Source organism: Salvia splendens, chromosome 2 (assembly GCF_004379255.2).
Source record: "Salvia splendens isolate huo1 chromosome 2, SspV2, whole genome shotgun sequence".
NCBI classification, from domain to species: Eukaryota; Viridiplantae; Streptophyta; class Magnoliopsida; order Lamiales; family Lamiaceae; genus Salvia; species Salvia splendens.
In genome coordinates, this window is record NC_056033.1 from 31902142 (window position 1) to 31925969 (window position 23828).

The 23828-nt window shown below is 41.7% G+C and overlaps 2 protein-coding genes across 2 annotated transcripts; one reads left to right on the plus strand and one right to left on the minus strand.

Moving 5' to 3' along the window:
• Positions 1–3538: 3538 nt before the first annotated feature.
• LOC121768048 (transcription factor RAX2-like) lies at positions 3539–4892 on the plus strand. The gene is made up of 3 exons (XM_042164394.1): positions 3539–3914; positions 4014–4143; positions 4223–4892. Exons 1-3 carry the CDS (start codon positions 3776–3778, stop codon positions 4722–4724), a joined length of 771 nt encoding a protein of 256 aa, XP_042020328.1. The 5' UTR covers positions 3539–3775; the 3' UTR covers positions 4725–4892.
• Positions 4893–6256: 1364 nt separating this feature from the next.
• Positions 6257–9317, minus strand: LOC121792209. The gene is made up of 5 exons (XM_042190068.1): positions 8978–9317; positions 8759–8859; positions 7800–7916; positions 7620–7721; positions 6257–6550 (listed from the first exon to the last, which is right to left on the minus strand). Exons 1-5 carry the CDS (start codon positions 9222–9224, stop codon positions 6380–6382), a joined length of 738 nt encoding a protein of 245 aa, XP_042046002.1. The 5' UTR covers positions 9225–9317; the 3' UTR covers positions 6257–6379.
• Between the last annotated feature and the right edge of the window lie 14511 nt (positions 9318–23828).

The following is a 23828-nucleotide window of genomic DNA, read 5'->3' on the forward strand; positions in this document are numbered from 1 at the left end:
AAGAAAACAAAATAAATGACGTTAGATTTAGGCCATTGTACTATACTAATGCAAGGAACTTTGCTGAGCTTCACAATTTACATAATTTAGACCAAAACTGTATTAGTTGAAACCATTTGTTTAAACGATATGGACGACAATAATATGTGAATATGCCACTAAGAAGCCTGGGCCGGCCCAATTCTGATCTGGACGAAATTATTTCACCTGATCGGTTCTTCATGTAGTCTAGTGGGCTTTGTCCAGTTCGGCCCAATACGCCTCTTTATTTAAGGCCTGTTTACTTTAAAACACTAGATAGATATGGATAGATTTTATGTCTGTTTGGATAGATTTTATGCTAACTATGAATTAGTATATGACAAATTCTCAGACCTGATGTAATATCCGATTTTTTTTTGGTTTCTTTTAATTAAGGTTTGAATTTGTGAATATCTTGTTTAAGATATGGTTGGTAAGTCTTAATTGTTTTATATTATTTTTGTATGTGATTATTTAGATTTTTTTATGATTAATTGAAAAACAAAATAAAATCCTAATTAATAAATTAAATCTCTCTCTCTCTCCCTCTCTCTCTCGGTTTCTCTCCCTCTCCCCACTACTTTCTCAACCTCTCCCCACTCCCACATAACCGATACACTTTCTCCCTTCCAATCTCTCCCCCACATCGGCTTCTCTCTTTTCTCTCTCGCAATCGTTCTCATCATCACGGTAAGGTCTCCCTCTTTCTCCCCCTCGGTTCTCACCTTTTTCCTTTCACTCCCTCTCATCGAATCTTGGATTCTTCAAGGTGTTACTCTCTCTCGTTGTGAATCGGAGTCGGAAGAGGAAGTAAAGCGTTTGAACTATCCGGGAAAGGTAACCCAAGACCCTAACTCATGATAATTTCGAAAACACATGCATTTAGGACGTTTTGAATGTTTTAGATGCTGAATAGGCTTTGTGATTATGTGCTTGTGTGGGGTATGTCTTCGGTGGTGACTGACAGTGGGTTCCGACCCCTTTTTGACTGAGCAAACGATCTCCTTTTGGTACGAAATTTTAACTGTGTAAACTTGGGTGTGTCTTCTGTGTGGTGTGTAAATTTCAGCTTCATTGGACGTCGGATGATTTTATAATGATTTTTGTAAGTAAACTGCGCAGTTCTGCGAGATGTACGTTTCTGGGTGATGTGTTTTTGTGCAATGAGTGTGAATCTGGGTGTTTTGATATTATGATGTATGTGGGTGTGTTTGGCCAAGGGATGGCTCGGAGGAATCAGCGTTTGGTTCGAGTGTTTTGTGTGTGTTGGCCGAGAGTTTTAGGGTTTGGCCTAGGGTGGTGTTGTGGAGAGTTTTGGAGGGTTGATCTCATGTTTTCGGGTGTGTTTTGGGATGTAGAATGTGTGTTGTGAATGTCGTATAAGGTTTGAGAATCGTTGGTTGGGGGAAAACTGGTGTGCACTTGATCGGGCCAGCGGCCGAGACGCCGAGCCAGATGCCGAGCCAGATGCCGAGACAGGTGCCGAGCCAGTGCCGAGAGAGGTGCCGAGACGGGCGCCGAGCCAGATGCCGAGCCAGATGCCGAGACAGGTGCCGAGCCAGTGCCGAGAGAGGTGCCGAGACGGGTGCCGAGCCAGGGCCGAGCCAGACGCCGAGACATGTGCCGAGCCAGGCGGCCGAGACGGTCGGCCGAGGTGCCGAGCCAGGCGGCCGAGACGGTCGGCCGAGGTGCCGAGCCAGGCCGAGACACCGAGCCTTTTCCGAACCTTTTCCGAGCCAAGTGAGCCGTTTGCACAAGGAGGGTATACCGGGAGTACGAGTGTTTCGGGTGTGTGTCGTGTGCGCGTCGTGGGTGCGTGGTTTGCGTGTCGGGTGCGTGCGTGGTGTGTTTCGGACGTGTGATTTTGTGTGATTGACTTATAGGATGTTGTTAAGTGTGTGTATGTGTAACGTGCTAGATATTGAAGTCATCCACGTAGAAAACATGCATTGTTGACTAAGCCTCGTCTTTCCTGACTCTAATTATGATATTTATTTATCTTTCAAAAGGGTGATCTTTTACGAGGAAATTGTGGTTGAAGAAGGGAACTATTTAAAAGCTAAGCAATTGAGGTGGGCTTTTCTACCCTACTATTTTGTGGGTTATCTTTAATACGGACGTTGTTCCGGAAATGTTTATGGAGATGAACTGTTTTTCTTGCCAACTGTTTTGTTTTGAAACCTATCTGAAGTGGTTTACCACATATGTTTAATCGAATTCGGGTCTGTTGGGCTGCGAACCCTCAGGCTAGTGTACACGAGATCGGGAGCCATCTGAGAGCAAGTTGGCCGGTCTAGTTGACCTGGGGTGTGGCCACGCCCCTTGTCACCCGTTGGATCAGATAGTGTATGATGGTGGGAATAAGGGTGGCAATAGCTGAAAATGACTGCGCAGTCGAATTTATGAAATATGTTTTAGTGTACTTGGGTTATTTTCTTTACACTTAAAACCCCAAGGTTACACTGATATGGCATGACAAACTATGACTTTGGCGTGTGTCCACTGAGTGTAATAAGTACTCAGCCCTGCATGTTGTTTTCTTAATGTGCAGGTTGAGCGACGATGGGGATGACGGATGTTGAGCAATTAAAGTCAAAATTGTGTTTTTACTTTGCCTTTTGGATGGTGTCGTGTCGTCATACCCGGCATTATCTATCTCTTGGTCTGTTCCGCTGCTTTGTAATCCGATACAATGTTTTCATTTAAACTCTGTTTACTTTAACTTTAGAAATGTCGCTACAGTACTTTGTTTTGAAATGAACTTCCTCTAATTAAACGTTTCGGGTCAAGTATTCTTGTTCTCCCCTTTCTTCCCCGCTTCTTTATTCCTCCCCTAGTCGCGGTCCACCGTACTTCCTATCCTTAGGAAATGCGGGCGTGACACCTGAAATTGTTTCTAAGGCCCATTTAAAATTAGACTAACTTGCAAATGAAATACTACTAACCTAACTTGTAATATCACAGTTCTCTTTAATGTGACCTCTCCCAGAATATTGACAAGGGTCATTTCAATACACATTAACTACTAGTAAGCAAATATATAACTGGAGACAAACTAAAAATGAACCTTTTTCATAGAAAAAAGACCACGAGAAAGAATTATACAAAATAATACTTTTAGTTCGAAAATTAATGATCCTTTTGTATATATTAGTACTCCGACCACTTTATATAATCGAGTATTACTGATAGTGAGTTCATCAGGCACATTCATTAAGGCTTGACAAAATTAGCAACCAATACAAGTTGGTCAAACAAACATGTATAGTATGTCAAATAATTAATAGACTATGCTAGTGGCATTCAAAAAAAATTTGGGTGGGGACCTATCGATTTTTGACAATTGCGCCGAGCCCTAGCTATGACTTGCCTCATAAATAAATGTTAATTAAACCACCAATCACTAAAAAAAATTGAAACTTTAAGTGACTAATCTTTTTCAGCTGTGAATAGCATGGCACTAATTTGGCAGCATATATATGGATCCAATGGAAAGAAGATAACAGTGAATGTCTTTGTGTTTGCACATGGGAGAGATGGTTAAATTATTTAAGCTTCCTTTTTTTCTAATCACACAAGAGAGATGATTATTAGACCTTTTTAATTGAAATTTAAGTGCATCTACTTTGACTTGTGTGTATCTCTCTCAATAGGATATAATGTATACTAGTACATACATCATCACATTGTTCCAAAGATCAAGTCTTATAAACAAACACCACATATTTTCTTAGAAAGAGAGAGAGAGAAAGAGATGGGAAGAGCTCCATGTTGTGACAAGGCAAGTGTGAAGAAAGGGCCATGGTCACCTGAAGAAGATGCAAAGCTAAAGGCTTACATAGAGAAGCATGGCACTACTGTTGGCAATTGGATTGCTCTCCCTCAAAGAGCTGGTATTTATTTATATATTTATATTGATTAGTTTCTTTTGGTAATTAATTGATTAGTGTTTGTGAATGCTTAATTAGTGCTTTTTTCCATGTTAAAATTAGGTCTGAAAAGATGTGGGAAAAGCTGCAGATTAAGATGGCTCAACTACCTCAGACCAAACATCAAACATGGAGAGTTTTCTGATGATGAAGATAGAATCATCTGCAGCCTCTACACCCGCATAGGAAGCAGGTAATCTCTCTTCATCTCCCTATCTTTTTTTTTAATCTCTGGCGAAGGAATTAATATATATGAAGTGTGGTGAGTGCAGGTGGTCAATAATAGCAGGCCAATTACCGGGCAGAACAGACAACGACATCAAGAACTACTGGAACACGAAGCTGAAGAAGAAACTACTAGGAGGAAACATTAGGCCAACACCAATCTCTCCTTTCCTTCCAAATCTCACCTCCCAAATCTCATCACCATATGATCAATTGCGATACACCGCTGGAGACAAGGTCCCGTTGCACCGGAGTTACAACAATCAAGTCATCTTCGGAGGCAACGAAGCCAGCTGCAGCTCCTCAGACACTGGCAACCAATTAGGGTTTCATCATCAGAGCTATTTAAGCGTCGATGATGAAACTCAAAAATTCTATGATCCCAGCAAGGGAGATCATGTAAGTGGGAACTGTTTTGGCCATGAAAATCCACTGGATTACAGCATGGAAGATATTAAGCAGCTGATTAGCACTAATCACATTTCCACTAATCTCAACTTCTTTGTGGATGAGATCAAGACAGAACAAGCAACAACATTGTACTACTGACTGATGTCCTTTTTTTTTATCTGTGAGAAAAACTTTGCTTTGATAGTACATAATGGAAAATGTTTTTACTCTCTGCATTTGACAGAAGCCATTTGCCATTGGAATCAAGATTCATTAACATATGAGTACCAGTTTTTTAATGAAATTCGAGCTTAATTTGTTTGATTAGTTCTGCAATTTTTTATTCAATCTAACATGTACACCTGTGCAAGGAACCTGTGTTTTTATTTTTAATGTTTCAAGCAAAATATTTTCAAATTTTCAATCCTTATCTCAGTGTTCTGACAGGCTTTCATATAGTTTAACACCAACATTGGTTAATGATTGAGATGCCCTGAATTCAAAATTGATTTTAAGTCCTTGTCAAAGATATAATGCAGATTTTATTTGCACAGAAAAATGAAGATTTTGAACAATTCACGCAACTCAATAATCTTTACCTCCAGTAAGACTAGTTGCCATAACCTTGTGCAACCAATCCAATAAATTCACTTAATTGATTTTTTTTTATTCTATAAATTTAAGCTCATTAATGACTGAATATATCCTGATTTTATGACAAAATACATGTGCACAAGCACACCACTATTTAAACTTGATTTCATCGACTTGTTTTAACGCAGTAAAAGAAAAAAAATCCCACTTTAAGGAAGACCAAGACTAATAGACGTTGATATAATAAACAATAAAATAGGTTGCTGATAAAAAAGCTATATAACTTAAATTAATTGAAATAAGTTTAATTAAGAAAAGCAATTAGCTTTTAAAAAAAACTAATGCATTGACCTTTTCATCGATTTTGTCTGCTTATGAAAGAAACAAACCATAAATTATTGCAGCTGCCAACTATTAGATGCCTCACTACTAGCATCAAGGGAGAGTTTTACCCTGTTGATGCCTTCCCTAAATAAATGTTAGTATTTCTAAAAAATGGAGTAGTAATCAAATGATATTCTTGAATTACAAAGGTCTTGCCTACATTTCTTCAGTGTTGAAAAATTTAGTTAACTTGATAAATTTCAAACCGAGACTTTTTAATGTAATACTGTCATCTTTGGCTATCTTCAGATGGGATAAATGTGTCTAAAATGGAGAGCATATATAGTCGCCAACATTTGAAACAACAGCATACTTTTGTTAAAGTTGAGTGATAAATTATTAGTAAGAAAAATGCGATTAATATAGAATTATCTGAGCTGTCATGTAAATTATGTAATGAAGGCAGCAATATTTAGGGACAAAAGTCTTTCTGAAAATTTTCACATTTTGAAACATTTGATTGTTTATAACTTAAGGTGGCAACAAAGTCTTGTGTTCCACAAAACAAAATTACTATTGGACTGATTTACTATGTTGAAACCTTTGTCAAATGTTAGGTATGCTTTTGAAACTTCAAACTCCTTAAAGTGCATCGAGATGCAATGAATTTGTGTTGAAAAGCTGAACTGGATCAATAACAGCAGAGAGTATAGTGGATACGAAATTGTCGATGTCCCATGACCATAAAGTCAATGCAGAGAAAGAGAAAGCTATTGGAAGAATCGTTTAATTATATTGACAGCGTATGAGTACGTTTGATTAGTTACAAATTGGAATTTTGTACACAATGTTATTTACAATAATCTTTAAGAATATGGTGAGAAGGATTTGATCATTTACAGGAAGTTCCACTGCCAATAGATCTTGTCCACAATCCCACCTCCACTCCTAACGGCGAGGTGAAGGGTTTCGGATGCTGGAGGAACTCCCCAGAGTAACGGCACTGCAACAGTCATCTTTAGCTTTTCATGCAACCCTCCCTTGCTTGCCTTCTCTGCTGCCACTACCTGGATTTCAAACACAAACTCTAATGGGGTGAGTCGCGTCAATTTGGTGAAAAACAATCAAAGTTTATAATTAGACATTCAATGTTTGAAGGAAGACTATGGTGGTTGGGGGCCGGGCTACAGATGAGAATTTCAGCTGACCCAACTATGAATATTAATGAAGTTGTCTCAGACATTGCTGGATCTGACAATCTATTATTGAGTATAATACTCATCAGATCAATCCATATATTGCCAAAAGACAATGTAGATCACAACAGATGACAACACCTGCAAATCCCTTATTGAAGGACTATCAAGTAATATTATGCATTAGCAGGCTATATATAAATTAAGTATGAGCAAATTTAATATTCTGGATGCCAATCTTGCTTTGGATATTGTAACCATGCAGAAAAACCAGATCACTCTACCCGCATCCACACCGACAAACAAACAAAAAATACCAGAACGAGTATCAGTAATTTAAGCTATATACTTTCAGTAAGGCAAACCATCTTCTTTAGCACATTATTTTCTTAGCACTCTTGCTTAAAGATCTTCAGAGATTTTTTGCAGAGTTCCCAACTTCTCATTATGTGAATCCCCCAAAATGCCGCCTTTGCCATCAAAAAAAGGAGAACAAGGGAAGAGAATCTGGACTTCAGTGACATCGGCTAATAGGTTGGTTGAAGTATTCTGTAATTAAGTTGTTCTCCTGAAGTACCCTACGTCTCTACCTCAACTTTATTCCGGCAAATCCATAAGTTAAAACTTAGAATAATAACATTTCTGTGATAGTGATACGGATTGGAGGGGATCGTATCAGATAGTAGATATTACTATCATTTAGAGTAGGATGGAGCTAGATACTTAGCCTTGGAAGGGCTAAGCAAGTGCAAGGGGTAACACCCACCATATGAGAGAGCCTACCCTAGTTCAGAATCCACATGAAATATAGGCACCTCACCCATCAACAGTGGTTTTTAGAAAATAACATCCAAGTGAGCACATTAAAGAGATCAGAATAGAGTCCCCCACCCAAAAAGTAAAAGAACTCCAAATTTTATTCAAACAGAATAACTTGTACCTCTCCACCATGCTCCAAGACAGTGTCTTCCACTACATCGCAAAGCATCTCAATGGAGCGACAGAAGCCAAATATACAAAGGCGTCTACCAGTATCAAGTCCCTAGTATAGAGCGATGTCAAAAGGTTTAAAACATAAAGTTTGAAATGTAAGATGACACCACAAGGGTAAGAATTTTACATTTGTTGCTGCAATATCAAACAGAGCCCCGAGACATAGGCTTTGGTTTGGATCCATGTACTTGCTCTCCTGATACCGTTGAGATTTCTGGGACATTTTTGCATTCCCTTGTTTCTTCTGCATGGTAAAGTTCAATATATATTACATAGTTCATTTCATTCGTTAAGCAACAAAAGATTCCGAGAAACTAAATTTAGAAAATAAAACTTAAGGGGAAACAATGAAAATTGTGAAGGAAATGCAAAAAATCTGCAAATAGCTTCCTGAGATAATCCGCAAATAATCTTTGACTCACATAAATGAGATATAGGGTAGAAGGAAGGGGAGCACTGGGACTCTAAGGGGGAATTTCCTTGTTGTGATAGATTTTGATAAAACATATGATTATTTGAAGGATTATATGACTAAACAAGTTCAAATTAATCAATCCATAAAAAGACAGATGGTATTTTCATCCATCTCTCGTATCAACGAAAGTAAACACTCTTCTAATGGTCATAACAGAAACAAGTTCAAATTAATCAATCCATAAAAAGACAGATGGTATTTTCATCCATCTATCTCTCGTATCAACGAAAGTAAACCCTCTTCTAATAGTCATAACAAAACATTTTTACGATTAAAAAGCTAATACCAGAAGCACTTGCAAGATATGGCATGAGATGAGTGTATAGTTTGGATCTAGACATATAACAGACATAAACTAACATCAATCAGTCGACGAACATATAAAGAAACAAACTTTTGCAGGCTCTGCGTTGCGTAGAGGTACTAATATATTTTAAGAAGATCACTACATTCCTATGTTCAACATAAAAAATGTTTTTATCCGACTAAAAGCATTTATACAGAAACCACAAATGGAATTAAGAACATTGGGCATGACATCAATCACTATGGATCAGAATCAAGTCTGCAAAAAAATCAATCACCATGGATCAGAATTAAGAAAGACGTACATCAGCAGAAGAAACACGGCGGGGGACAAGATTCCCGCCGATCTGAATCAGCCCGTCAGAAGTAAATAACGTAATCTTTTCCTCCGAAACCCATTGTATAGCTACAAAAAAAGCAAATATTTAAAAGAAAGAAGAAATAGCAAAATTTACGATTCAATTTATACCTAAATCTTCAAGAGTAATTTAAAACGATCGAATGAATTCATTAAAGAGAAATACAGAAATCAGCAGAGTCATTATTCTCCCATGGATAGAATCCGAAAGCATCGTCGCCGAGGAAATGGGAAGAACCGGAGGCTTTGAGGGTGAGGCTGAGATAGGGCGATCGGTGACGGTGAAAGTGGGAAGAGAATTTAGGTGCGGTAGCAAAAGATGTTGAAGTCCAATTTCGGGAGGAAGAGTCGACGGAGAAGGGAATCGGTGCAGACAAGGTGGAGAAGCATAGCGTGGAGGTGGTTTCAGCCATAGATTAGTCTTGTGCAAATTTGTGGGAGAGGAGGAGAATCCGATAGAGAAGGAATCTCAATTCTCAAGTAAAAGGGGAAAAGGAAAAAAAACAAGGAAAGGAGTTTTGAGGCCACATGTGTTGAGGGTGACACGTGCGCGGTTCAATTACATCGGTGGAGGAGGAGAATCCGGCTCATTGCCATTGTTCAGAGCATCTCTAATGGCGGACGTCCGGTCGGACGTCCGCGACGGGCGACCGGGACGTCCGCCATTGGAGCGTCGAAGGTCGGATACGGACGTCCCGTGAGGACGTCGGGTGTCCTCGGACGTGCGGGCGACGGGCGGGCGGACGTCCGCCATTGTGGAGTGGGTCGGACGTCCGGATCGGACGTCCGGTAAATATTTTTTTTAAAACTCTATATATACGGCTCGTTGAACTTCATTTCATTCGCACCACTTGTGTTAACAAGTTTCTCTCTCTACATCTCTAATTTCAAGTCTATCTAGAATGTCTAGTGATAGTGAGAATGAATTGGAGGTCGCTGTGGAAGGTGCGATAGATAGGCCGCTACAGCAGAGGGCGCAGCGGCGGCAGCAGGCTGCGGTACCTCGGCCGATCCATCGTCGAACTACAGTACCCCGTGACCATATTGCTGCACATATTCGGTTGTATGCAGACTACTTCGCTCCTCAACCGCGTTTTGGGGAAGCCTTATTCCGGCGACGCTTTAGGATGCATCGTCCGCTGTTTCTGCACATCGTGGGTGCTTTAGAGAGAAGATACCTGTATTTTAGGATCAGGGAGGATGCAGCTGGCAAACCCGGACTCACGCCCTTGCAGAAGTGCACTGTCGCAATCAGACAACTGGCGTACGGAGGCGCGGCCGACATGTTCGACGAGTACCTCCACATTGGCGAGTCGATAGCCGTCGAGTGTCTGCAGAATTTTTGCGCGGGCGTGAGAGCGATATTCGGTGAGCGGTATCTTCGGAGTCCGAGCCCCGAAGACTGCCAGAGTCTGATAGATATGCATGGGTCGGTGCACGGGTTCCCTGGGATGTTGGGCAGCATAGATTGTATGCATTGGGAGTGGAAGAACTGCCCCGCCGCCTGGAAGGGGATATACACTACCGGCTTCAAAGCCAAGCATCCCACGATGATCCTTGAAGCTGTAGCTGACTACCGGCTGTGGATATGGCATGCTTATTTCGGAGTCGCCGAGTCGAACAACGACATCAACGTTCTCCAGTCGTCGCCCCTGTTCAATGCTCAGTGCAATGGCGTTGGTCCTGCCATCAGTTTCGTCGCCAACGGCAACCAGCACAATATGGGATACTATTTGGCGGATGGGATATACCCAAACTGGCCCGTCTTTGTGAAGACAATCAAGCATCCGCTCGGGCAAAAGAAGTCATACTTTGCGAGCCGTCAGGAAGCAGCGCGTAAGGATGTGGAGCGGGCATTTGGTGTGCTCCAGAGTCGATGGGCGGTAGTCAAGGGTCCTGCACGGCAGTGGTATATTCCCAACATCGGCGATGTCATGTACGCATGTATCATAATGCACAACATGATTGTCGAAAATGAAGGTGTGGAACTGACTCAGTGGACCAATGAAGATGATACGGGTGCAGGTCCAAGTCACGGCGTGGCCACCGCGAATGTGAATATGGGGGTACCTCATGGAGATGTCGAGCGGATGTGTGCATTTGCTGACATGCGGCAAGCAGATGCCCATGTTCGACTTCAGAACGATATTATCGAAGAGGTTTGGACGCGGAGGGGTCGACGTTGATGTTATTACTTTTTTTTTGTTTTATTACTATGTAATTTTTTTTTTCAAATCATGTATGTTTTTTTAATGAAGTTGATAATTTTTCCCGTTCGTATTCGTGTTGAATTTTTATGTCCGTAAACGTAAATTGTTTTATTTGTGAATTTGTGATTTTTTTATTTGCGGGAAGTCCTAGTGGGAAGGGCGATGGGAAGGGCGGATTGTGCAGGGGATGTCCTAGTGACGTGGCAGTGGGATGGGAAGTCCTAGTGGATGTCCGAGTGGGACATCCGCCACTGGAGATGCTCTCACAAAGATATTTTATGACAGTTCTTAGGGATAACTTTCTTAAAATGAAATGTACTATACATTAGAGTGTCCATAGTGGGAGAGTCGCGGCCCGTGGCTCGGGTGCGGGGCCCTCACTGCAGAGAGCCGAGAACGGTGGCTGAGGGCCTAGAGGGAGCCGCGGCCGCAGCCTTCACGCGGCTGAGCCGTGGGGTGCGCGGCCCACCACTGCAGCTGGCCGAGTTTCGTGGCTTAGCCACCGAATTTTAAATTTTTTTTTTGCTTCTTTTTTTTATTAAATACACCTCATTTTTCCTCCATTTTTCTACCCCAATTCAAACACCACTCTCTCCAATCTTTCCAATCTATTTTAATTCAACTTCTAAAATATGGATTCCGACGATGAACGGTACCAAGAAGCGGTAGATCTGGAGTTCCAAAACCTGGTTGCAGCGGTGCAACATGAGGCGGAGGAGGCGGTAGCAGTCCCTCGACCGTTCTATCATCGGCGGTATATCGACCGTGACCATGCCGGGGCTGACCGCCGGTTGATGGAAGACTACTTCAGCGAGAACGCCCGTTATCCGCTAGAGATTTTCCGTCGGCGTTTCAGAATGTCGCAACAACTCTTCGTCCATATAGCGACGTGTTTGGCGCAGCGGTTCAAGTGCTTCAACTTGCGATATGATGCCACCGGCCGACCCGGCTTGTCGACATATCAGAAGTGTACGGTGGCAATTAGGCAGCTTGCCTATGCCGGGCCCGCTGACATGTTTGACGAATACCTACAGATGGGCGAAACGACTGCCCTACAGACGTTGAGGCAGTTTTGTAGGGGCATTAAGGATATCTTCAAAGGGGAGTATCTACGGAAGCCAACGGCCGATGATTGCCAGAGTCTGATTGATATGCACGGGACTGTACATCATTTTCCAGGGATGTTGGGAAGCATCGATTGCATGCACTGGGAGTGGAGGAACTGCCCGGTGGCTTGGAAGGGGCAGTTCACTTCTGGTTTCAAAGGCCGACATCCCACGATGATCCTGGAAGCCATTGCTGACTACCGTTTGCGAATCTGGCATGCGTATTTTGGGGTCGCTGGGTCGAACAACGACATCAACGTTCTACGATCATCCCACCTGTTCAATGATGAGAGTCGGGGTGAGGGTCCGCAAGTTAGATTCATGGCCAACGGCACGCAGTACAACATGGGATACTATTTGGCTGATGGGATATACCCTCGCTGGCCTGTGTTTGTGAAGTTGATCCGACAACCCGTTGGGCAGAAGCAAACCTACTTCGCGAAAAAACAAGAGGGTGCTAGGAAGGATGTAGAGCGAGCTTTTGGTGTCCTCCAAGCGCGATGGGCCATTATACGGTGCCCGGTTCGACAATGGCACGAAAATGATGTCTCAGACATCATGACTGCATGTATCATATTGCACAATATAATAATAGCTGACGAAGGATTTGCTGCAGAGCGATGGACACCGGAAGATGGTGCTAGTTCGAGCTCGGGTATTGTCATGGAGCCCCTGCAGATGGGTGTACCACGTACTAAAGAATACTTGATCCAGCGGTACACCGATATGCGGAGCCAAATATCGCGTACATCACTGCAGGCTGATATGGTTGAAGAGGTCTGGAACCGTAGAAGGAGCGCCGCAGAGTGATATAGGTTTTCGAGTTGTTGTTTTTATAGTATAAAACTTTCGTTGTATATCTTTTCTATTTCAAGGGCCATCATTGTGGACACTCTTATGGTACGGACGAAAATGAAAGTGCATGTATTGTCATGGGATAGGGAGAGTATCTATCAAGCATGACCTTAATTGTTCATTTATTTTCGTAGGGCGAGTGGAGTACATATATTTTTTAAATGAGGGAAATATATGTTTTAGGAATTACTCATTCCGTCCCGGCTAAGATGACACATTTGTTAGCCGACATGAGATTTTAGGAGTTATTGGTTAAAAGTGTTTAATTGGAGATAAAGAAGGTGAGTGTAAGTATTAAAATAGAGAGAGAAGGTAAGATTAATATTTTAATAGGAGTGAGAAAAAGTGGTTGGGTGTATTAATTGGAAAGATAAAGTTTCCAAAAAAGGAAATGTGTCATCTTAGTTGGGACAAACTAAAAAGGGAAACGTGTCATCTTAAGTGGGACGGAGGGAGTAATATTTTTGTTAGTATGCCTTGAATCTGTATAGTTGGGCCTAGCCTGTCGTCTGTGTGTCCGTTTATATAGAAGTAGGGCGCATAAATCTGTAATCCGAAAAATAATCTAAATACAATCTGTTCTCCATTTTCTGCCCGTGAACGTAGCAAACACAACGTTTGAACCACGTAAATTCTGTGTCTCTTTACGTTTTTATTTATCTCGATTACACAATTACTCTATTACGCCACAACAGTTTTCTTTATATTTCTGATGATATATATATTTTGAGAGTATTATCATTAAAATTACGTGTTAAATATTAAAAAAGATAGCTAAGTGGGAGCACTGTGGAATACTATCGATTAGTACTGATCCATTACTAACATTTATTTCTAACTATTAGTACTAGCTCAAAGAAGGAGGAGGCAAACAGCCCAGCCCAAAAGCATCAGTCGACGACTTTTAAGGCCCAAATATTTGTGTGTATATGTACATATTTAGTACTCCATTACTTATGATTTACTACCATAACTATAGTTCAGCTGAAAATTGATTCATTTACCATTTATTTATAAAGTAGCTCCTAAGCGTCATGTATATACACTCCATCCATCCCGCGCTATAAGAGAAACGTTTCATTTTGTCCTAAGCTTTAAGAAAATAATATTTAAAGAATTAAGTGAATAGAGATTACAATTGAATAGTGTTGACAAAATAAAGTACTGAGAAAATAATTATGTTATATATTTTGTCAAAAAGAAAATGACTCACTTTAGATGAGACATTTTAAAGAAAATATGAGTGAATTATAGAACGGAGATGGAGTAATTAATATATATGTACTATTCATAACAATTAGTACTATATACTGGAATTATTTATTTTCCATAAAAAAAGTGAATGCCCTATTAGCTAATATGTGGTGGACTTATTTTCAGTTATCAAAATCATTAACAAGACATATCATATAATTATGTCAGCTTTGAGAGTCCACCGATTTATACTCCCAATTGAGAGGTTTTTCCTTGTGCATGTCTTATTACATTTTATTTTTGTTCTCAAGTCTCTCCTATATGTTTTAAAATACACGAATAACGATGTTGACTTCTCTGAGTTTTGAGTTGTAGGTTTTTTGACTAGCAAGTTTGAATGTTTTAAATCAGTGAATATAAAAGTTAGTGTCAGATTTTCTTTGACACTCATTCGCAATAATGCAAATCTAATTATCGCAAATCAGTGAATATAAAAGTTAGTGTCAGATTTTCTTTGACACTCATTCGCAATAATGCAAATCTAATTATCATTGCATCTACTCTGAGGCCATCCACAACGCTGTCACTAAATCGTCCCTTAACTGTACCTTAAATTACTATTTGCGGGCCCCACTATACTTTTTTACTCCATCCCTTAACTAAGGGACGGAACCTGCAACCCTCCGTCCCTTAACCGTCCCTTAAATTACTATTCATTCAATCTCATTTTTTATTTTTATTTCCAACCAAATTTAATTAAAAAAACACACTTCATTAAAAATAAAATAAAATTACAACATAAAATAAAAATACAACTTAAAATTCAAAAAAATAAAAAAAGCCATAATTAAAATCCTAAAAACATAAAAATGACATAATTTAAAATACAATTTTATAGAAAATAAAAAAAACTACTCCGCCGGCGAATCATCCCCCGAAGGCGGTGGAGGTGCACTGAAGTCGTGAGGAGGCGGAATGCCAAGTTGTGCTGCCATAAACGTAATTCTGTTAAGGCAGACTTGGTATTGGGCGGGTGTCATGCGGGAAGTGTCTGCCATTGTGGCAGTCATGTACATGGCCATAAGGGAGTTGGGGGATCCCCCCGAGCCCGAGCCTGCCTGGCTTGATTCGGCTCGGCCCCTCCTCCCTCTAGCCGCCTTCGTTGCATTTCTCCCTTTCGGCCGCCGGCGCCCACGGGAGGACCCCCCGGCATCGTCTGCCGGGGTCTCAACCTCCTGCAAGGCAAACTCTTGTGGCCCGCTGCCCGAACCGCCCTCACCAGACGAGTATTGGCCACTCGTTATGTGCTTCGTGCGCTTCGAGGTCGAGCCCGTGCTGGACCGCACACCGCCGGCCCACCTTTCCTCGTCCTTGACGACCTCCCAAACATCGACATATTTGAATTGTTTGCCAGTGTCGTCGAAGTAGACCCACAAAGCCGATCTCAGAATGTCGGCTCCCGTGGCTCCGCTTTGGTAATGAGCCGCTCCATTCTTGTGGATGGCGCAGAATCATTTGACCTCTCTGTCGACTCGGTCAAAGTGAGCGCGAAGCATCTTATATGTGCGCCGGCGGGACCCATTCGGCTTAATCTGGTGGTAGGCCTCGGTGACCTTTTCCCAGAAGCACTTCCGAGGTTGTTGATTCCCGACGATGGGATCGTACGAGACGCTGATCCAGGCGTTGTACACCGCCAGCGTTTCTTTGGGGCCGTACGGATACCGGCCTAGATCCTCCTCGTCCGCCTCCGCCCTGGAGCTTCCACCGCCTCGGCCTCCTCCTCCGCCTCAACCTTCTTCCGGAGTGGGTCCAAGGGAATAATCCTCCCGGATCTGGGATAATCCCTGCGAATACCGTGGGGCGGAGGGACGGGCGTATGCATCCTCGTCAAAATTGGGTGGTTGGTACCCCCCGGCGTCGACGAACCCTGGGTGCCCGGCGTCGACGAACCGGAACCACCCAATGTATTGTACATGCTCCCCCAGTCGCCGAATGCGTTGAGATCCCACCCGCCGGAGCCGCCACCGCTGGAGTTTTCGTCGCTGGACATTTTGTGATGAGATGTTAGATGAAAATTAGAGAGGAAATGGAGATGATTTGGGAAGAATAGATGTGTAGTTGTGTGTGAAATGAGGATGAATTAGTAGTATTTATAGAGTAAAAAAATAAAAAAAATAAAAAAATGGAAAACAACTATAAATGGTAATATTATCGTTTTTAATTTTTAATTTTTTTATTTAATTCAAATTTAAAAAAAAAATGAATTATTGCGTCAGCGTGACGATGCCCACTCGCGGGCAGGCGAGTGGGCGTCACGCATGGCGCCGGAGCGTGCCACGTCGCCTCGGCGCGTGACGAGACGTCTCGCCATTCGTCACGCCGTGACAGAACACGGAACGGGCTAGGGACGAGATGGGGCGCCGCAACGCGTCACGCCAACGTCTCGTTCCTTCATGACGGAATACGGGTCACCCGCGTGACGCGTTGCGAGTGACCTTATTGACTTCAAAAATTTTGGCAGTTCTTTTTATTGATTACAAATCATCAGTCCCCTCAACAATCAAATCTAAAACTCTAGGCTCAGTTTGTTGAATCTACCTCACATCTCACATGCATATATCTCACTAGAGTATTCATTAACCCATCATATGATTAGAGAATGAAATGGTTAGTGTCTAGTTAAGACCAAGAAGATTGGTATATATTCTTATCAACTACCTATATATAAGACGATTTGGTTAATTAAATCACATATGTAAAACAATTTCTACAAAAAGATAGTACAACTACATTTGTTTTCCAAAATTCACGTGGCTTATCATTTTGGTGATAACAAAAAGGTCAACATAAAACTGCATTTTTTCTTCCACACCAATTCCAAGTCAATTTAAGCAGCAGCTTATTCACTTCTTTCAAATCACCCATTCCTATTTTCGAGCAACCAAATTATAAAGTCAAGAAGATATGCGGTACTCATGACCTAGTTAAAATGTACAATAACTAGAATAGATTAAATTATACTGATGCAATGCTGTTTCAATGGGAAAAATTTTAAGAACAATTTTTGGTGATGGCCGAATAACAAAAATTTGAAAAAAAAATCACGAGTAAAATAGTAGTACTACTACTTTGTAATAATGAAACGGGAGTCTAGTCTAAAAATGCCGCAAACTATCTTGTGGTTTTACCTAAAAAATGAGAAGCATTCTAAATAAATCAAGTAATCTTATTTACTTTTGGGGTTTTATGAATACTGCACCGATTGATTGACACGACATTTAATTTTGGCTATAAACTTTTGTATAGTGCAGGGGCTCACTCAAATTAAATGAACAATTAATGATCGCACCTGAAAAAATGAAGAAAAATCAACCAAATCATTTATTAATAGATGGTAGTGATTAGAAAAATGATCATCTACCAGCCTGCCAGGTTGGATATCCGTACAATCAATGGTGGTTAAATTGTGCTGTTTGTCAATAAGAAAAAGGTAGGAGTAATTTAAAAGGAACAACTGACAAAAAGAGCATGGGGCTTCAAACTCATGATTAATGCAATTTCATTTTTTTATTAATACGTGGTATTCTTTAAATATTTTACTCCCTCTTTCTAATAATTTATCATCATTTAACTCAATACTAATTTTTAAAAATATAATAGAAATTGAGTTGAAAAAAGTTAATGGCACGTGAGTTCTACTTTTATATATTAGTTTTATAATAAAATATGAATAGAAATAAGTTAGTGGAAAATGAGGTCCACTATAAAAATAAAAGGTGATAAATTTTTAGAAATTGACAAAAATGGAAATAAGTAACAAATTTTCAAGTACCGGAGAAGTATGTTGATAATTGTGTTAAATCCACACCACACCAGTATATTGTGATGAAATATAAAATATCACCCACCAAAATAATACTCCTACGTAAGAAGTAATTTATCAATGAAAGTAATCAATCAACCGGCAATGTAATTTCTGAAAAAAATAGGAAAGAATCATATACATACAAGCATTTTCTGGCATAGATTAATTTGCGAATCTAGTAAGGCGGATCAAAAGTTATAAAGATAAACAGCGAAAGAAAAATGACTTATTTAATCAGTTTAGATATATGGAGTAGGGAGTATATCTTTTCACTAGACTTGTATTTCAATTTAATCAATACATAGAGTAATATAAAAACCACAAATAAACGAAAAATTAACAAAAATTAGATGATGCCCCAAGAGCATCCCCAACATGGGGGGCAGGGGACGCGGGTCGGGGAAACGCTGTGTGGCTTGGCGACGGGCATGGGGAGAGGCACGGGAGGTCAGATGCCCATAGTGGCTGCTCGATCCGTGACAAGCAGGGGGTGGGGATGGTTTTCAAGGGATGCATGGGGTGGGTGTCAAATATTTCATCCGTCCTACCGGAATATACACTCTTTTCTTTTTAGTTCGTCCCACGAGAATATACACTTTCTAATTTTGGAAATTTCTTTCTCTCTAATGTGGTGGGACCCTTCTCCACTAACAATGTTGAATTTTAATTTTAATTTTACATCTCTCTTACTTTAACAATTGTGTATTAAAACTCGTGCCCAACACAAGTGACGGATGAAGTAATATCTAAACCATTCTAGCTTTATTAATTGCATTGTGTTACAGACGTACTCCGTAACGGACCCAGTTAACTATCGCCTCATGGAAGATGAACAGAAGAATCCGGCAGCCGTGCGGCTTGGCGGATTAACGAACGAAAGCTGGCGCGGAACTAGGGTTCCGTCGGCAGCAAGCGGTTTTGTTGCGTGATTTGCAAGATAATTTTAGGGAAAATATTTCATTAAAAATTGTGGTCAATGAAATACCCTATTTATATGACTAAAGACCCTAGGGTGGTTCGACTTAATCTAGTCATTCGGGAAAGAACCACAAAGAAAACTCGAACAGGGCTTATAGTTTCCCGACACAACAAAAATAAAATAACATCTCAAAACAAAATATTCTAAATAATTAAACAAAAAAAGAAACAACTAAAAGATCAGCTCTTGCGCCATCAGTTCTTGTATTTGTTTGGCGGCTTCAAACTATCCCTTGTCCTTAATGTTCGCGTAGCAGTTGCGGTGCTCGTCTCAGGTTCATCCCCTGCCTCGCTCGTATCTGGTATCTCTTCCAAACTGCTGTCAATCTCCTCGTTGCCTGCAGTGTTCGCGGCTGATTCAGTGGGGCTCGTATCAACCGTCCCTCCGTCAAGACTCACCTTGTCCTCAAGGTGAGCACCTGGGTAACGAACAAAAATGGCATCCCACGGCTCCCAGGAAGGCGTGTCTCCATCCGACCAGCGAACCAGAACCTGTCTCTCCGGCTTCCCGTCTTGTCAAATGGTCCTCGAACCAATAAAAGCCTCTGGTTTCACTACTGGGCGATCCCCTATAAACTCATATGGTAATTTCACTCCTTCCACATCACCCTCCCCTGCGAAGAATTCCCGAAGAAGGCTCACGTGGAATATGTTGTGAATTCAGCTCCCCTCCGGCAGCCGCAGGCGATAAGCTACTGGACCTATACGCTCTGTGATTTCGAAAGGACCATAGTATCGCTTGGCTAACTTAGCGGACTGTGGTCGCGCGACAGAGTGTTGACGATAAGGTTGAAGCTTTAACCAAACCAAGTCCCCAACGTCAAACTCGACATGGCGGTGGTGCTTATTCGCCGCAACCGTCATCCTTTGCTGGGCTTGTTCAAGGTTTCGCCGAAGCTCCACCAATAATTCACCCCTCTGACAGATAAGATCAACCACGAGAGGTGGAGTCTTCGCTGATGGTGGCGACGCTACCAGCAATGGGGGGTCCCTTCCATAGAGTGCTTTATACGGCGACATCCCCAAACCCTAATGATGAAAGCAATTAAGGGCAAATTCTGCCCAAGGTAGAAAGTTTGACCACTTTGATGGTTTATCTGCAGTGAAGGTTCGCAAATACTGCTCCAATCCCCTATTTCTGACCTCCGTCTAGCCATCGGATTGCGGGTGATGGCGGTCGTTTAATGGAGCTTCGTGCCGCTCAACCACATAATTTCTTCCCACACTGCATTTAAGAAAACCGAGTCTCTGTTAGAGACTAACGTCTTAGGAAACCCATGATGACGAACCACCACATTCACAAATAATTGCGCCACCCGCATTGCGTCAAAACGAGTCGGCAAAGGAGCAAAGTGCACATACTTCGACAACTGATCCACCACCACCATTATATAGGTGTATCCACGCGATTGGGGAAGCCCAATGATGAAGTCCATAGAGACATCTTCCCAAACCTGCGAAGGGACATGCAACGGTTGTAGCAGACCCACTGGTTTCAGGGTCGAATACTTAGTGGACTGGCATACGATGCACTCATTGACAAACCACTTGACCTCCTTACACATCTTCGGCCAGAAAAATCCGACAGCCAATATGCGAAACGTGCGTTCATGACCCGGATGACCCGCTGATGTGTAATTTTAGGTTTATTACAATAAGATAATATAGCACTCAAGTTCAATTAATTAACCCAAATATTACCGCTTCGCTGCAAGATTACAGCTTCGTGTGTAGTAATTTAAGGTGTCGATCCACAGGGAAGGAAAGATTATTTAACTCTAAAACATAGAAAACACATACTAAAGAGGATTTTAATTTGAAGATTTTTATTTCTAGATTATGCAAAAACAAATAGGCGAACTAAAACAAGTAAGACGATTTAAGAGAAGAACATGTTACTCCAAACACTCATGGATAAAACAATGATTTATTCTTATATCCAACTTTATCTTATGACTTACGGGACTTTACAAACAATTCACGATGCTAGCACTGAACATGCTTGACATACAAAAGCTTAAGAATAGTTGAACACATATTCTATAAACTAATCTTCATTAATCTAAGAATCCTGCGGATGCGCAAAAATTCAAAGATCAATTATTGTTAGCACAAGAAATCTATTATCAAATTATCATTTGAACAAATCTAATTGATAATCCATTACCACAATGATCCATCCTATTCAAAGTTAAAGAGACATTTGAATAAAATTATGGAACTACTACTAATGATGCACCAAAAGTAATAGAATCAAGCAACAAGGTTGTGATAAAGACGATCATAAGATAAAGAAGAGCATAGCATAAATCACATGAACAAATTATCCAATTACATGTTTGGAGCAACACTTGAATTCTTAGCCTATCATCATTGAACTAGGAAGAATGAAAAAGAGATGTGAAACCCTCAACACCATGGAGTAGGCTTTGAGATATAGATGATGAATTGTTTCCAAACCTCCAACAACCGTCGGCACCCACCTTTCTCCCTTGACTTCTCCCAAAAACCCAAGCTTCTCTCTCAATCATTCCCTCCAGAGTCGTATGAATGATGCTCTCTAATTCTCTCTCTTCTTTTCAAAACCGTCCAAAAACTGACGAGAACTGCCAATTTGCAGTTAAAGTTGAACCACCCGGCCGGGTGGATTTTTGCAACTAAGAATTCACCCGACCGGGTGATAGGAATTTCATCCTCTCTGGACTGTTTATGCCTTCTGAATCTCACCTGACAGGGTGTATTTATTGGTGCAAAACTCACCCGGTCGGGTGGTAAGCTCTAGACTCCGCATGCCTAAGAGAAGCTACCCGGGCGAGTGTTGGAATGTCTACCCGGCCGGGTGGGTAGTTTAATTGTGTGAAATTGCAGACGGTGGTCAGTCTGATCATGGGGCTCAGTCCGTTGCACTCTCCGGAGGTTATGAAGATGATGAAGATCACGGAGAATGGTTTCTCTACACAGGGAGGTATTTGGAGGTTAATGAGTCATAACTTGTATAAAAATATGTAGAACGAAGGGGAAAAAATATGGAAAAAATGCTTCGCATCACCCGCCGAATGAGAACTATGGTGTTCCTCCAGCAAGGATCGTTTAGGCGCTGACCCCGGACTGACCAAAACCCTGCGATTATAATAGATGAGACCATCCACCAACGCCAGATGCGGCAGAGCCTTCCCACTCCAATTTTTTTCGCGAGCTCGACCAGATCTGGGAGGGTAGCCACCTCGTCTCGTAAAACCTGTAACACCGACGGGATTGGCCACGCTATGGCGACAAATGCCTGGGCGTAGTCGCTGCAGAGTTCCGCAGGCAAGGACGTGGGCGCTGATACCGCCTCCTTCTCTGCGATCAACGGTTTACTGTCCGACTCCTCTCTCCGGGACAAGGCATCCGCTGCTTTATTCGATTTTAAACTTGTAACCCATCAGTTTTCTGACGTAAAGCTACTGGTCAAGTGTTTGCACCACCTGCAAAAGGAGCTCTTTCAAGCACTTCTGATCACTGCGAATAATGAACTCCCTTCCCAAAAGATACTGTGTCCCTTTTGAACGGCCTCTACTATTGCATACAACTCCTTATGATATGTCGAGGCCACACGTCGGCGAGATCCAAGCTTCTTGCTGAAAAAAGCAATGGGGTGATTCACTTGTAAAAGCATGGAACCAATCCCCACATCAGATGCATCTGTTTCCACACAAAACGACATATCAAAATTGGGCAGGCGAAGCACTGAAGCCGAGGTCATCGCCTCCTTCAAAGCTGCGAAGGCCAACTCCACCCCTGAATTGCACAAAAAGGCTCATTTTTTAGAAGATCGGTAAGAGGAACTGCAATCATGGCATAATGTTCAATAAACCTGCGATAATACCCTGTGAGTCCCAAAAATCCGCGCAGTTGTTTAACATTCCTGGGCACAGGCCAAGCCGTCATGGCTTCAATTTTGGACGGGTCCGCCTTCAAAAGGCCATCTGAGATAAGGTGACCCAAGTACTCCACCGTTGTACTACAAAAAGAGCACTTAGAGAGCTTCACGGTGGTCTGTGAGTATCATCAGAACCGCCGTGAAATGTTCCGAGAGGGTCTCCAAGGTTGGACTATACACAAGTATGTCATCAAAGAAAACGATTACACACTACCGGAGTAAGGGCTGAAAAATAGCATTCATAGCGGCTTGGAAGGTAGAAGGCGCATTCGTTAGACCAAAAGGCATTACCAGGAACTCAAAGTGTCCGTCGTGGGTCCTGAAAGCTGTCTTAAATGTATCCTCCTCATGCATTCGTATCTAGTGATATCCTGAACGAAGATCCATCTTAGTAAAGAACTTTGCACTCCCCAATTCATCAAATAATTCACCTGTCGTAGGGATGGGAAAGTGATATGGAGTTTTGGTCGTATTAAGAGCTCGATAATCAATACAAAACCTGATCGTGTCGTCCTTCTTACGAATGAGCAAGACATGCAATGAAAAAGGGCTCTGGCTACGCTGAATGATCCCTTGCTTCGACATATCCCGAACCTGCTTCTCAATCTTTGTTTTCTGGAAGTATGATAATGATACGGCCGCATATTAATCGGTCTTGTATTGGGCAACAGGTGTATCCGATGATCAAATGGGCGTTGCGGCGACATACCCCGGAGCTGATTGAAAACCGCCCTATACTGCTCCAACACTCGGGTAATGATGTCTGGCAAATCTGCTGGAAAGTTCTCATCCGAACTCCCTGATCCGGCTGGCAATTCTCCCTCAATAGGGATGATTTCATAAAGCTTGATGTCAGTAGCATGCGCTGTCAACATTGAAAGTGACTA